Below are 14,868 nucleotides of genomic sequence, written 5' to 3' on the forward strand. Positions count from 1 at the left end.
ACCCCATAAACTATTGCTAAGACAACACAGTACTAACGAGCCCAAGAATCTTCTAGGGAGTTGAGGGAATTTGTACTTGGGCCAACCATTGCTTAGTTCCAGCCTATTTCTACTTGGTGGGATTTTGAGCCCAGAATAGCCAGATTTTCCAGTTTTTCAAGGGAAGTTGCAAATCTAGATTATTTGAAATCTATATTTTTAAGCGCAACTAATTTGAATTCACAAAAAATGCTTTTCAGGTCAAATAACACATGCCTTTGAGCGTTGAGTTGGCCTCTTCATTAAGCTATTTGAAACAATGGAAAATAGTTCCTACCCTGGTTATCCTTAAAGTGGTTAGAAACTTTGTGATTTGAACAAATGTATGGAGTGCTAGTGAGCTGTAAAGAGGAGACTGGGAGAAATGAGATGATGCTGGAGGAGAAAGTCTGCTAGAGAACCCCAACGCATCCTTTTCCCCAGGCGTGGACCCCAGTGATGGGGCAAAAGTCTATGTCCTGGTTTGTCACTGCAGGTACCACTTACCCTGTCCAAGGGAAAAGGCTGAGCATGTTAAACTTCCAAATATCAGGTCCTAATTTTACATCTATTTTTCTATTCTCCTCCCATAAGGAAGATCTACTGAAATGGATCATAGACCTAAATGCACAAACTAAAACCATAAAGCTTTAAAACGGGTTAAATTTTGTGATCTTGAGTTAGGCAAAGCCTTCTTAGATAGAAGCCCAGAAGCACCAGGGAAAAGAGAAAAATCGATAAATTGGACTTCATCAAAATGAGAAAATGTTATGCTTCAAAGGGTGCCATCAAGAGAGTGGTGGCACACAATAGGAGGAAATATTTTCAAGGCCTATGTTTTATGAGACTGGTATTCAGAATATATAAAGAACTCTTACAACTGAACCATAAAAAGAGAAATAACCTGATTTTAAAATGGGCAAAGGATCTGGATAGACATTCTCCGAAGAACATACACCATGGCCAATAAAGACAAGAAAAGATGCTTAACATCATTATTGAACAGGGAGGTGCAAATCAAAAATACGACGAAATGCCGCTTCCCACCCACTAGGATGGCTTTAATCAAAGAGACAAGAGTATTGCCAAGGTGTGCAGAAACTGAAACCTTCATATATTGCTGCTGAGGATGTAAAATGACACAGTTGCTTTGGAAAGCGATCTGGCAGTTTTCCTCAAAAGGTAAAGCACAGAATTACTATATGATCAAGAAACTCCGCAGGTATATATCCAAGAGAAATTAACTCTGAAGATGTGCTAAGTGAAAGAAGACAATCCCATAAGACCACATATTGTATAATACCATTTATATGAAAAGTCCAGAATAGGCAAATCTATAGAGACAGAAAGATTAAGCCTAAGGCTGGGGATTGGGGAGAAATGGGTAAGGAGCTCATTTTTGGTGATAGTTGCACAAGTCTGTGAATTTACCAGAACTATTGCATTGTGTACTTTAAATGGGTACATTTTATGTGAATTATGTTTCAATTAGGCTGTTTTTAAAAGTTTGCTGGCATAGTGCCACGGTAATGTCCTATTAATCACAAATGTGTGTTCATCTCTTTCTTAACTAAGGTAACTGTAGGACTGGGTCAGTCATACCCAGTCTAGTCCAGAGTATCAATGAGGAGCAATTTTCAGCTGGAAAAAAACGTAAACCTGAAAAAAGAGGATGTTAATTGTTGATGCTTCCTCTGTATTTGTTTCTGATTACTGCCTCCCATAACTGGATTATAACTTAAAACATTTTAGTCTGGTAAAATTATAAAGATTGTATGCAGCTGTACTTCCATATGGATTCACTTGAAGGATTCGTGCAGATGTCTGAATTCTAGAATGCAGTCGATTCCTGTTGACAGTACTTACGTCTCTAAAGTCACCGTGCACACTCCATTATCGAACACTGAACCACTATTGGGGGAAATACAGGGTTGGGTTCCTGCGAGTCTCTGCTCACAATACTTTTGTCAACTGATCAATACATAATCTTGTTCTATGTGTGCTTCTGTTCAAAGACACCCTTTTAAATACATCTTTCTTACAATAGTTATGTGCAGTATTTCTTCATAATAAAACAATATTTCAATTACAGCATTTTTGTGTAATGTCCTTCACAATACTGCAACTGTATTAACTCCTTCCCTCAGTCATATGCACACAGGCAGTACACGTATATAGTACATGTAGTAAACACACAGGATAACATACGATACTCACATAAACACAGAGTACTGTGAACACATACTGTTATACCACACAGTAATGCAAATAGAGTCCTGAAAAAATTAGAGATTTCATGAAAACGTTAACTAGAACCTTACTGTTGATGGAACGGCAGGATGTGTGATGGTGCAGCAGTGTGGGTAAACCTCTTGACCTTGGCTTGCCTCACGAAAACCAAGGAAGAGGTAGGTGGAATTTATTCTGCAGAAGAGGAAGAGGGCAGCATGTCCACATTTGGCAGTTCAACCTCAGGAGTTTGCCTCTCATGACTTGTTGATGGAGTCGGCAACTTTCCCTCCCAAACCGGCCTGAAAAACTGGGTCAGCCTCGTCTGCTTGGCTTTTTGCCTCAAATCTTTAAGCATCTTGGAACAAGGGGCAAATGCCGTGGAGGTGAGGCGCTTAAATTTGAGGCTGTGATCGAGCATAGGGTCGCACTCTTCCATGTCATTGAAAATTCTTTCCAAGGCAGAATTCCATTCTGATATTTTAGTCACTGTAAGAGGGTCAATTCTTGAAGCCGTAGGCTGGCTTTCATGTTCATCCTCGTCATTGCCGACTCCAATGCCTTGTTTTGCCATCTCATCCAGGTCTTCGTTGGTGGGTTCTACTGCCTTTTCTGCCAGAATTTCCTCCACGTCTTCCTCCTTCATGTCATCAAAGCCTTCCCCACTTATTTGCCGTGCAATGTGCATTATATTTTTGACAGTCGTTTATACTTTCTGTAACACCTTCAAAGCCTTCAAAATCTTGCACACAGTCTGGCCAAACATTTTTCCAACAGCTATTGATAGTAGCTTGTTTGATGCTGTCCCAGGCTGTCCCAACATAATCAATAACGTTGCTCAGAGTGACTGACTTCCAATAGTCCAACATGGTAGTCTCCGTGTTGGACTTGAGAGCCTCAAAAGCCTTGCTATAAAGCTCCCGGGTATAGTGTGCCTTGAAAGCTTTTATTATCCCCTGATCCAGGGGTTGGATGAGAGATGTAGTGTTTGGGGGCATGAAAAGAACTTCTACGCTGGGGTGGGCATTTCTGAGTTCTTCACAGCAATGGACTGGGGCATTATCCAAAATTAATAAAACCTTGAAGGCAAGGTTTCTGCCCTGGAGATAGCATTCAACTTCCGGTATGAAGCAGTTATGGAACCAATCAGATGTCATCCACGCTTTTTTGCTCCACCTCCAATGCACTGGCATATGGTTCACGCTTTTGCCTGTCAGTGCTGGTGGATTCTGGGCTCTGTATACTATTAGGGGTTTGCACTTGAAGTCGCCCTTGGCATTGGTACACAAGAGCAAGTTTGCATAGTCTTGGAAAGATTTAAAGCCAGGGGCTTTGCAGGCCATTTGCGTTATATAGGTTCTTTTGCCAACGTCCTTGTAAAATAAGCCAGTCTCATCAGCATTGAAAACCTGCTCTTCCACATATCCTTTCTCCCGTATAACACTCAGCAAGTATTTTTTAAACTCTTCTGCAGCCTCCTGATGTGCACAACTTGCCTCACCTGCGAGTTTAACATTGTTCACACCATACCGCTTTTTGAAACGTGCAAGCCAGCCAGCGCTGGCGGAGAAAGGTTTAACATTTTTCTGGCCCTGGGTAACATGACCATAAATTTCTTTGGCTTTCAGCCTCACGACAATGCTGTCCACCACACCTTTTTTATCGGTTGTCATCTCATGAATCCATAAATTTAGCCGCTTTTCCATCTTTTCCATTGCTTCCTCGCGCACTATAGACGTTACTTTAGCACTTTCCGGAGCAGCCTCACGTACAGATCGACGAATTTCCTCTTCCTTTTTCTTGATGTACCGGATTGTTGATTCATTAACATTGAACTCACGGCCAACAGCACTACAACTCATGCCTGAACGAAGTTTATCTAACACACGTATTTTCTCCATAAGGCACATCACGGCCTTCTTGCGCTTAGGAGCACTAGGCAGGACTTCACCACTACGCTTGGGGGTCATTTTAAACAGCGAAATCACCATCAAAATGCACAAAAATGCAAAAAACGTGCCCCTGAATAGACTGCGAAAAGGACAATTATTTACAGCATGACAGATGAAGCAAGAAAGCTCATTGTGTCTGCCTTGTTCAACCTCAGCAAGTATACCGCACCGTTGGTTGCCTCAAGAGTTTCACCCTCTGCGCATGTCCGCGAATAACCCCAGAAAGCACCGCGAATATTGATTTTTGGGGTTATAGTAAGTTTAAACAAGTAAGCGAATTCGAAAATACCAACCTGTGAATAACGAAGGTCAACTGTATTCCCATACACATGTAATTCTGTTTAAGCACATTTATTAAATCAGAGCGACCGGACGGTGCTGAAGACTACAAGTTCCAGCATGCACCGCTCCAGCGGCGGAGTCCATGCGCTGTCAACCACTACAGTACGGCCAGGCGCGAGGCATTGGCCCGGAAATGTCGCGTTTGGACTACGCAGAACTCTCTGCGCATGCGCACACGTTGCGGGGTTGGGGGCCCCGCCCCAGCCGTCCCCGCCGCCCCCACCCCCGCTGCAGCTCTATGGTCTCTCCCTAGAGCTTTACCGTTTGGGGCAGCTGCTGAGGTCCTGTGGCTCCGCCCGCTCCGCGCGGCAGCGACATGGAGGAATTCGACTCTGAAGACTTCTCCACCTCGGAGGAGGACGAAGACTACGTGCCGTCGGGTGAGCGATTCGGCCGGAGGCGAGAGGAGGCTTGCTCCGCCCCGCGCTTCACGTGAGGCGCGCTTGGCCCGGCGTGCGTGGCCCGGTAGCCCCTGTGGCCCCGGCGGCGCGGGTCTCGAGCGACCCCGCCGTGCAAGTCCCGGTTCCTCGCCCGCCTGCTCCGTCCGCGCGGTAGCCCCGGGCCGAGACGTGTGCGCGGGGGAATCTCGCGCAGCCGACCCCCGCGGCCTGGCTCGGGCCGCCGCCCCCTCTCGGAGCGCGGGAACCCGCACGTGAACACCGCCCTCCTCTGGGGATGCTGTCGGTGTCGGTCGGTAGCCCGACCGACTGCACCAGCGCTCAGGTCTTCTGAAAGGCAGTGCGAGCGTTGGACGTTATCGTTAGACCTTCCGTCCCGAGGGACTTGCTCGCTAGCACTACGTCCAAGATAAATCTATCCACCGTATGCCCTCGCATGGTTATTAGAAAGTTCATCTGATGATGCATTTTGTCTCTTTGCGACGTATACCTATTCCTCTTTTTTCAGGTTTCTCGGTCTTTGGTATAGGTTTCTCAAACTAAAAGGGGCCAAAATAAATCTTGTCACTCAAACCTACCCCTTCCGCTATCGTGCGCCTTCCCCAGGCTATCCATCTCATTTAAAGTATCCATACAGTCGCTCAGGGGAAAAACAAAACAAAAACCCTAGGAATCATTCATTTTTATTTTCTCTCTTTTGGTTCAAGCAGTTGGTAAGTTCTGTTGTGTCTACGTGAGAAGTCGGTTTCTGACCGCTTCCTTGTCAATCTCCCTGTTACTGAACTGCCATTATTCTTCACTAGGATTATCCATAGCTTCCCAGCTGGTTTCCCTGATTCCGTTTCCATTGTTGGCCACCAACGTTGGTTTTATGGTAATGGCCAGAGTGGTTATTTGAAAACTAGTTTTCATTTTAATCAAAGTTGTGCATACCCATACTTAAACATAGTCAGGGGCGCCTGGGTGGCTCAGTCCGTTAAGGGTGGGACTCTTGATTTTGGCTCAGGTCGTGATCTCAGGGTGGTGAGATTGAGCCAAGGTTGGGCTCCATGCTAGGGGTGGAGCCTGCTTAAGATTCTCTCTGACCCTCCCTCCATCTCTAAAATGAGTAAATAAATCTTAAAAAAAAAAAAAAAGGTCAATTATTTCTAAAAGCCTTGTTTTGAAAACTAACAGGTCCCATCACCCTGCATCCCTGTTCATTCCTCCTCAGGAGAAACTGCTTTCCACTTTTTATTTTGGTATTTTCATTTTATGTTGACTTAACCCATGCTCGGTAGGTGTTATTATTATTTTTTTTTTTTTTTTAAGATTTTATTTATTTATTTGAGAGAAAGAATGAGAGAGAGAGCATGAAAGGGAGGAGGGTCAGAGGGAGAAGCAGACCCCCTGCCGAGCAGGGAGCCCGATGCGGGACTCGATCCCGGGACTCCAGGATCATGACCTGAGCCGAAGGCAGTCACTTAACCAACTGAGCCACCCAGGCGCCCTATTTTTTTTTTTTTAAAGATTTTATTTATTTATTTGAGAGAGAGAATGAGACAGAGAGAGAGAGCATGAGAGGGGGGAGGATCAGAGGGAGAAGCAGACCCCCTGCTGAGCAAGGAGCCCGGTATGGGACTCGATCCCGGGACTCCAGGATCATGACCTGAGCCGAAGGCAGTTGCTTAACCAACTGAGCCACCCAGGCGCCGGCGGTAGGTGTTATTTTAATACCCTCTTAGGTCATCCCGATCATTCCCAACACACATCCTTCCACCCTCAGGCCCTCCCCAGCTCCCCAGCCTGCCATTGTTACCATGTCCAGTTTTGGTTAGATCAGTATTCCAAGTTTACTTTTTTGTAATGCACACATTCAGGTCTGAATCATGTGGCATATACTGTGATTCCTTTTCTACACAACTTGTTCTGTGTGGAATTAATAATTGCCATTTGTTGTTGCTTAGTTGTCTATGTCCTTACTATTAATTTGACCCTAAACTCTCAGAATTGTGTAAATCATCTCCCAAGGCAATCAGATTCATTAAAGAGTCGTTTACTTTCATGTTGAAGTCCAATCTTTGCCTTCTGACCTCCAGTTTGCCTTGGTTTTATCACTTTTAAACCTAGGATCTTTTGTCACCATCACCACTCTGGGTGTTCCACTTATCTCCCTTTTCTGTTGGATTCCGTTTCTTGGGTCCTGTGTTATCTTTTTTTCTTGGCGTGTTCCACCAAAATGAGAATAAATTCTCAACTACTCAAGGACAGATGATGTATAATAGACATTCAGGGTGTCAAAACAGTATTTCTAAAGATAACTATGTGACCCCAGGGCATAATTGATACTTTGTCTGGTATAGAATTCTGTGTTTTGTAATAATAATTTTAGGCTTTGTAATGATATGGTAATGGTAATGATAGCTTTCCATCAGAATGTTAAGGGTGTTGTTTTATTACTTGCTAGCTTCCAGTGTTTCTATTAAGAAGTCTGTTTTGCTGATTTCTGTTTATTTATATAAGATCTGTTTATCTTTGGAAGCTGATAGAATCTTCTCTTTATTCCTGATTTTTCTGATATTTCACAATGATATACCGTGGTATGAGTCTGTTCTCATCCATTGTGCTAGGTTTCTGGAACTTTTGGAGAGAGGTAATTTCCTTTTTTCATTTTCTGTTATTTTTCTGGAAACCTCATTATTCAGATGTTGAATCTTATGTTAGATCTTCTGGACTGGCTCTCTAATTTTATCATTCTATTTTCTAACTCTTGACTTTTTTCCACTCCATGGAAAATTCTCAGTATCTTCAACTCTTGTATTTTTTTCCTCCTTTGATATTTTTAAGTTTGAATAACTTTTTTCTCCCTTAGTCATTTTTTATAGCAACATGTTCTCATTTCATAGTGAAGTATCTTATTGCTTTATGGATATTAATACTAATTTAAATTTTTCAGTGTTTAACTTACATACAGTAAAATTTATTCTTTTCAGTGTACTGTTCTGTCAGTTTTGATAAATGCTTAGAGTTGAGTGACCATCACCAAAATTAACAGTTCCAAGGCCACCCCCCCCAAATAAAACATAGACCATGATGTCTGAATAGAAACAGTTTTATTTCTTCTTTTCCAGTAGGTATGTCTTTTGTTTCAATCGCTTGCTTCACTGCTCTTGGTAAGACTTCCAGTATGACGTTGAAGGAGTGGTGAGAGTGGACATCCTTGCCTGGTTCCCAATTTTAAGAGGAAATTATCAGTGTTTCACTATTTAGTATGTTAGCTATGGGTTACAGATGCCTTTTGTGTGTGCATGTTTTAAGTCCTTTACATTGACTAATACATTACTAGCTCACTCACTACTGAGTATGTGCTATTCTCTTCATTTTGCAGACAAAGAAATTGAGGCACAGAGAATTAAAGCAAGTTGCGCAAAATCATTCAGCTATAGAGTAGCTGAGCTGGGATTTGAACCCTGGCAGTCTGTGTATACTGCTCCTCACCGATGCATTTTATCAGGTTAAAGAAGTTCCCTCTACTCTTGATTTGCTGAGAGGCAAATTTTGTCAAATGCTTTTCCTCCATCTGTTGATAGGATTTTGTATGATTTTTCTTCCTGTTAATACGGTGAATTACAGGGCGCCTGGGTGGCTCAGTCGGTTAGGCGTCTGCCTTCGGCTCAGGTCATGATCCCAGGGTCCTGGGATCGAGCCCCGCGTCGGGCTCCCTGCTCAGCAGGAAGCCTGCTTCTCCCTCTCCTACTCCCCCTGCTTGTGTTCCCTCTCTCGTTGTCTCTCTCTGTCAAATAAATAAATAAAATCTTAAAAAAAAAATACGGTGAATTACAGTGATTGCTTTTTAAATTTTGAACAGCCTTTTATTTTTGGGATAAAACTCATTTGGTCATGCTGTATTGTTCTTTTTATACATTGCTGGGGCGCCTGGGTGGCTTAGTCGATTAAGTGTCCAACTCTTTTTTTTTTTTTTTAAAGATTTTATTTATTTATTTGAGAGAGAGAATGAGATAGAGAGCATGAGAGGGGGGAGGGTCAGAGAGAGAGGCAGACTCCCTGCTGAGCAGGGAGCCCGACGTGGGACTCGATCCCGGGACTCCAGGATCATGACCTGAGCCGAAGGCAGTCGCTTAACCAACTGAGCCACCCAGGTGCCCCCAACTCTTGATTTCGGCTCAGGTCATGATCTCAGGGTCGTGAGATCCAGCCCCACATTGGGTTCCACGCTCAGCATGGAGTCTGCTTGAGATTCTTTCTGCCTCCCCCTTCTCCCTCCCCCTCTGCTCCTCCTACTGCTTACCTGCTCTCCCCCTCCAAAATAAATAATAAAGTCTTTTTATACATTGCTGAATTTTGTTTCCTAGTATTTTGTTGAGAATTTTTGCATCTGTATATGAGGGATGTTGGTCTGTAGTTGTCTTGTAATTTCCTTGTTTTGTTTTAGTATCAGATACTGCTAGCCTCATGACATGAGGAAACATTTCTCCAAGGTGATTTTTGTTCACCCTGTATTTTGGTTTTATTAGATACTTCCTCAGATTTTCAGTGATTCTTAGTTGTTTGGCTCATGTTTAAGCATGGAGGACTAAAAAGGTGATTGGAAGCTCTGAGTCTTTGGACAAGATATGTTCATTTTGTTCTTTGTTATTATCTACAGGGACGTTATTTTGCTTTTTTTTTGTCAAAGTAACTGCATGGAATTTGATCATTTTGTGCATGTGTATAATTTAAAATTTGCTTATCTCTTATCAATGGAACTGAGCATTTTTTACATATGTGAGATCCAGAGCCATATTTTTCTCCTTGTCTGAACTGTTTGCAACATTTGCCCATTTTTATGGTGAAAAATAACCTTATATTACTACAAAAGTAGTGTGTGAGCTTTGTAGAAAAATAGAAAATTCAGACAGTTAAGCATCAAAAAATAGAATCATTGCATTATCAGTATTAATCCTTTAGTGAATCCTTTAGTGAACTCTTTTTCTACACCCAGGTATAGATACTTGTATTTTAACCCCAACCTGAAATCATACTTTTTCTGTTACTTTGTGACCTGCTCTTTTCAGTGAACAATCTCTCTGTTCATTTCAATAAACTTTGGACTCATCTTATATACAGACCTTATTCAGATTTTCCCACTTGACCCAGGATAGACTATATAGCTTGTTTATCCAAATCACGGTTAGGTTCAGGACTACCCATATCATCTAGTTGTCCCATCCTTTAAATTTGTTTTAATCCAGCATGCTCTGTAATGACATTGATTTGCTTAAGAGATCAAGCAGGTATGTCCTGCAGAATGTCTCACCTTCTGGATTTGTCTCATCGCTCCCTCCCTGTATTTTAGGTTGTTCCTTTGTCCTTTGAATTTTCTGTAATTCTGAAATTACTGGAATTCTGAAGTTCTGAAATTTCTGGAAGTTAGATCTAAATGCTCGATGGGTTCAGATGAAATATTTTTGGCTAGAATACCTTATAGATGACTGTGTGTTTCATAATGCATAACATCGAAAGACATGCAACCCCAGGTTCGTTCCCATAGTTGCGACTACCGGATTCAGGGGATGAGAGTCTGATCCCTCTATTGTGTAATTTCTTCCCTTGGAACTGAAGTATTCTGTGTAATACTTAATGGTTAAAACTTCATTTTTTGAAAACATTACTTGATAATCCTTGCCTAAATTACTATCATTACAGTGTGAAAAGTGATATTTTTCTAATTCTGTGGTGTTTCTACATTTATTAGTTGATGTTCTTCTGTAAAGTATTGCTTTCCCTCATCAATTGGGAAAGGATAAGTGTTTAATTCATTTTCTTTAATTATTAACTTTCAAAGTAGGGAATAATTTTAATAGTAGCTTTAAGAAGTATAAATTATTATTTTTTTAAAGATTTTAAAATTATTTATTTATTTGAGAGAGAGAGCACAGGCAGGGGGAGGGGCAGAGGGAAAGGGAGCAGCAGGTTCCCCGCTGAGCAGGGAGCCAGACACGGGGCTCAGTCCCAGAACCCAGGGATCATGACCTGAGCCGGAGGCAGATGCTTAACCGACTGAGCCACCCAGGCACCCCAGTGCAAATTACTTTTTGTCTTTTTAAAAAAATATCACAAAGAGCTTACAGATTTTTATTGTTTCAATGTGTTTTAGTCAACTAACAGTTAATCCTTTTAATGCTCAAGTTACCAGTTTTGGCCACTAGGAGTTCTTTCAAGCTGGATCTTACATCGTTTTAATGTGACCCTGTATTCTTAAATAACTTCCTTGCTTTCTGACACAGCAGGATGTCTCAGTTTCACCTTGTGCTTTCCTTCCTTCAGACCTGAAATTGGCTGGGAGCCCTTTTCATGATGAATCATATCGAGGTATATAGTCTGGACTCTGAAGAGATGCTCATTGCTACCAAAGTGACATTGTGTCTTTGCCATTTCAGTGAACAGAACTAGAAAATGTTTATCTTAAAAAGAGAGTTCATATTGATACTTTTTTTTTTTTTTAAAGATTTGATTTTTTAAGTAATCTTTACACCCAGCATGGGGCTTGAATTTACAACCCTGAGATCAAAAGTTGCATGCTCTACCTACTGAGCCAGCCAGGCACCCCTCATATTGATTTTTTTAGTTCAGTTTTAACATTTGAATTTTCATCTAATTTCTTTGATTTTATAATCGTGTGTCATTTCTCTTACTCTGAAGATCTGGATCCCTGACATGATTAACATAGTACTTACTTGCTTTAACCTGTTATATAAAGGAAATAGTTTCAAAATATCAGCATTGGGCACCTGGGTGGCTCAGTCGGTTAAGTCTGCCTTCGGCTCAGGTCATGATCTCAGGGTCCTGGGATCGAGTTCCACATCCGGCTCCCTACTCAGTGGGGACCCTGCTTCTCCCTGTCCCTCTGCTCCCCCCATGTTCTCTTTCTCTCTCTCAGATAAATAAATTAAAAAGAAAAAACAAACAAAATACGAACATTACTACACAGAATAGAGTTGTTGTTTTTTGTTTATTTTTTGTCTTTGCAATGGGTCTTGCTAAGGGTGTATAGTCAAAATACTGTTTCTGAAGTCCTTGGAATAAATCCTTTCTTTGTCAGTTTTGTTATTGTTTGGGTTCACAGTTATTTATTCAAACAAGTATTTGTTTATTCAAACTGTTCTTAATTTAAGGGCTTTTCAAAATTCTTAGGAAAGATGAACAGAGAATTCTTGCTTCTACCCCTGACTATCCCACTCTGTTCTACCCTGACCCTTATAAGGCACCTATTTTCATTAGTATTTTGCTTATCCTTCCAGTGTTGCTTTTTGCAAATATAAACAAATACAATGCAGCTATATGCCTACTTAGCTTGTAGGTTTGTGCTTTTTAAAAGTTTTTTTGCTGCCTTGATTTTACTGGGGTTTCAGGGGAAGCAAAATGACATTTGTGCCTTCAGACTGCCATCTTAGCCTGGAACTCAGTCCTTTGTTCAGGAAACACTTTCATTTATCACTTGGTTTGTGGTATTCAGCCTTGAATATGTATTCTGTGTATTTTCACATGACTGGCTCCTTCTCATCAACTTTGTTCTTTTTTTAAATCTCTGCCATCATATTTGTAGTTTTCAAGAGTTTTTAAAATTATTTAAAGTTTTTTGAAAAATGTTTAAGTCACTATTTAATGAATGCCATACTTTCTCTTATCTCTTTGAGGATATTGATTATAAAGGGTTTTGTTGGGTTTTTTTAAATTCTATTTCCCCTGAATTCCTTTCTTGTTTTTCTGTCTTGCCTTTCATATTGGAGGCTTTCCTCAAGTGTTTGGTGGCCCTCGGTTCATTGTGAGTGAAATATTTAGAAGCTGGTTGGATGTACAGGAATATTCAAAACAGTACTATTTGTAATAGCCCCAAACTGGAAACAACCTAAATGTTCATCAGCAGAATGGATAAATACAGTGTGGTACAGTCGTGCAATGAAACACTATTTTGGAATGAGAGTGAATAAACTAGAGCTACAATGAGCAGTATGGGTGACCAACAGAGAATGTTGAGTGAAAAAAGCCAGACACTTGAGAGTGTATTTTGTAGACTTCTGTTTGTTTAAGGGTCAAAAAGAGACAAACCTGATCTGTGGTACTCGGAGTCAGGATAGCTCTTGGATAGGGTGGTGGCTGATGCCTGGAACGGGGCATGAGGGGCCTTCTGGGATGCTGGTTCATGTTCTGGTTCTTGAGCTGGGCCTGGTTATACAAATGTGTTCACTTTGTGTAATTTCATTGAGCTGTATGTTGTGTGTTCTTCAGTGTGTGTATTATACTTCAAATAAAAGTCTACATGAAGTAAAAAAGAAAGAACCTAGTTGAATCTCTATGTGGACAGGATTTATTGACTGGTGCCCACAGAGTGTAGTTATCCTGGGCGTCTGGGTAACACCCTCTTGTTAGGGACCCCTGAATGTTAGTATCTGAAGATGGGAACTAGGCATGTTTGTTCTTTCTGCTGTGTCTAACTGGAAGTCTTTATGTCTCTTTTTTCTCAAAGTCTCTTTTGATTACTTTTGAAAGATACCCAAGATACAGTGGGAACAGTAATTTCTTCTTTGAACAGTGTAGTAGTAGAATTAGAATTTCTCTTCATTCATTCATTCAGCACATCCTTAACAAACAAGATCCATGTCCTCATGGTATGTAGAGCATAGCAGAAATTGCAAACATTAAATATAAGTAGGTACATTTATAGAGGGAAATATGGACTGTCATGGAAGCCTAGAATAGGGTAGCTTAGCCTAGTCTTCAGAGATGGGGAAACCTCCCTAAGGAAATGATATTTTAGTTAGACGAAGAACAGAGGAAAGTACTAGACTTTATTTTTATTGAAAATGTCTTATCTTGATGTGAAAACCTTTATTCCTGTATGTCTGACCACTCTATTATGTGATTTCAGGTGGAGAGTATAGTGAAGATGATGTAAATGAATTAGTGAAGGAAGATGAAGTGGATGGTGAAGAGCAGACACAGAAAACCAAAGGGAAAAAAAGAAAGGCTCAGAGCATTCCGGCCAGGTGATGCTGCCCTCAAGGCCCTTAGAAGTCAGGCTATTGTCACAGTATCCAGATGGCTGGGATTGGTCTCATGAGTTCTTCCTACCAGGGTTTCTTACCTTTGTCTATTCAAGGGAAACATTTGGTGACATTTTAGGATTCAATTCTCAGTCTTGGGCAAGCTTTAAAAGTTTTTGAGCTTTAATTAAAAAAAAAAAATTAATAGGTATCATGTACACTTGGTAAAAATTAAAAACTCATTTACTGCAAAAATGTGTACCTTCGATATCCCTTGTTGCTTTGCCTCAGAAGAACTATGTTGCCAGAGATAGTTCGTGTGTGTATGTAGGTGTATATTTCCTACTCTTTAAAAAAACAAAAAACTCCCTCCAAAACAGAGTGGCTTCCTCTGCTTATAGGTTCTCATTTTCTTTCACTTCCTGGAGATGTGTACCATGGCAGTACATATCGCTCTGCCTCACTCTTTCCAGTGACTGCGTGATGTTACGTCATAGGGCGACGTCTTGCATTGTTTAAGCATTCCCTTACTGAGGGACATTGAGATTATACCTGTCTTTACCACAACAAACAAAACTGCAGTGAGTACTCTTTGTTATGGCGTTGTATACAGGTACAAGTGTATGTGTAAATCAGATTTATAGAAGTAGAATTGTTTGATACAGAGTTACTGCAGTAAAAAAAATTTTCATAAATGTTAGCAAATTACCTTCCATAGACCTGGTACTGAATTACACTACCCTCCTCCCCCATTATGAAAATTCTGACAGGTTAATTAGCTCAGATAAGAAACGCTTCCATGGAAATCTTTTACCTATCTTTGATGGGTGTTTCTGTTTTTTGGGCATTGAAGCAAAAAAGCAGGTTATAGTTTATAAAAAGGGAAAAAAGAATTTTAGGTATTAG

The 14,868-nt window shown here is 41.0% G+C and overlaps 1 protein-coding gene across 4 annotated transcripts in view; it reads left to right on the plus strand.

Annotated features, from left to right (window-relative positions):
- The first annotated feature begins 4,724 nt into the window (after positions 1-4,724).
- The window catches only part of CFDP1 (chromatin stabilizing protein CFDP1), a 124,541-nt gene continuing 114,397 nt past the window's right edge, over positions 4,725-14,868 (plus strand). For 2 of the 4 annotated variants that reach the window (XR_014140989.1, XM_081807389.1), the window contains exons 1-2: positions 4,725-4,921; positions 13,848-13,965. Coding sequence is in view for 3 of the 4 variants with exons in the window: in XM_081807389.1 (XP_081663515.1) it covers positions 4,858-4,921; positions 13,848-13,965 (182 nt within the window). In the remaining variant the exon portion in view is untranslated. The remainder of the gene's footprint in view (positions 4,922-13,847; positions 13,966-14,868) is intronic. The other 2 variants (XM_031039176.2, XM_006743337.3) reach the window with 2 other exon arrangements.

Source organism: Leptonychotes weddellii, chromosome 16 (assembly GCF_054177405.1).
Source record: "Leptonychotes weddellii isolate Sample4059 chromosome 16, ASM5417740v2, whole genome shotgun sequence".
NCBI lineage: Eukaryota > Metazoa > Chordata > Mammalia > Carnivora > Phocidae > Leptonychotes > Leptonychotes weddellii.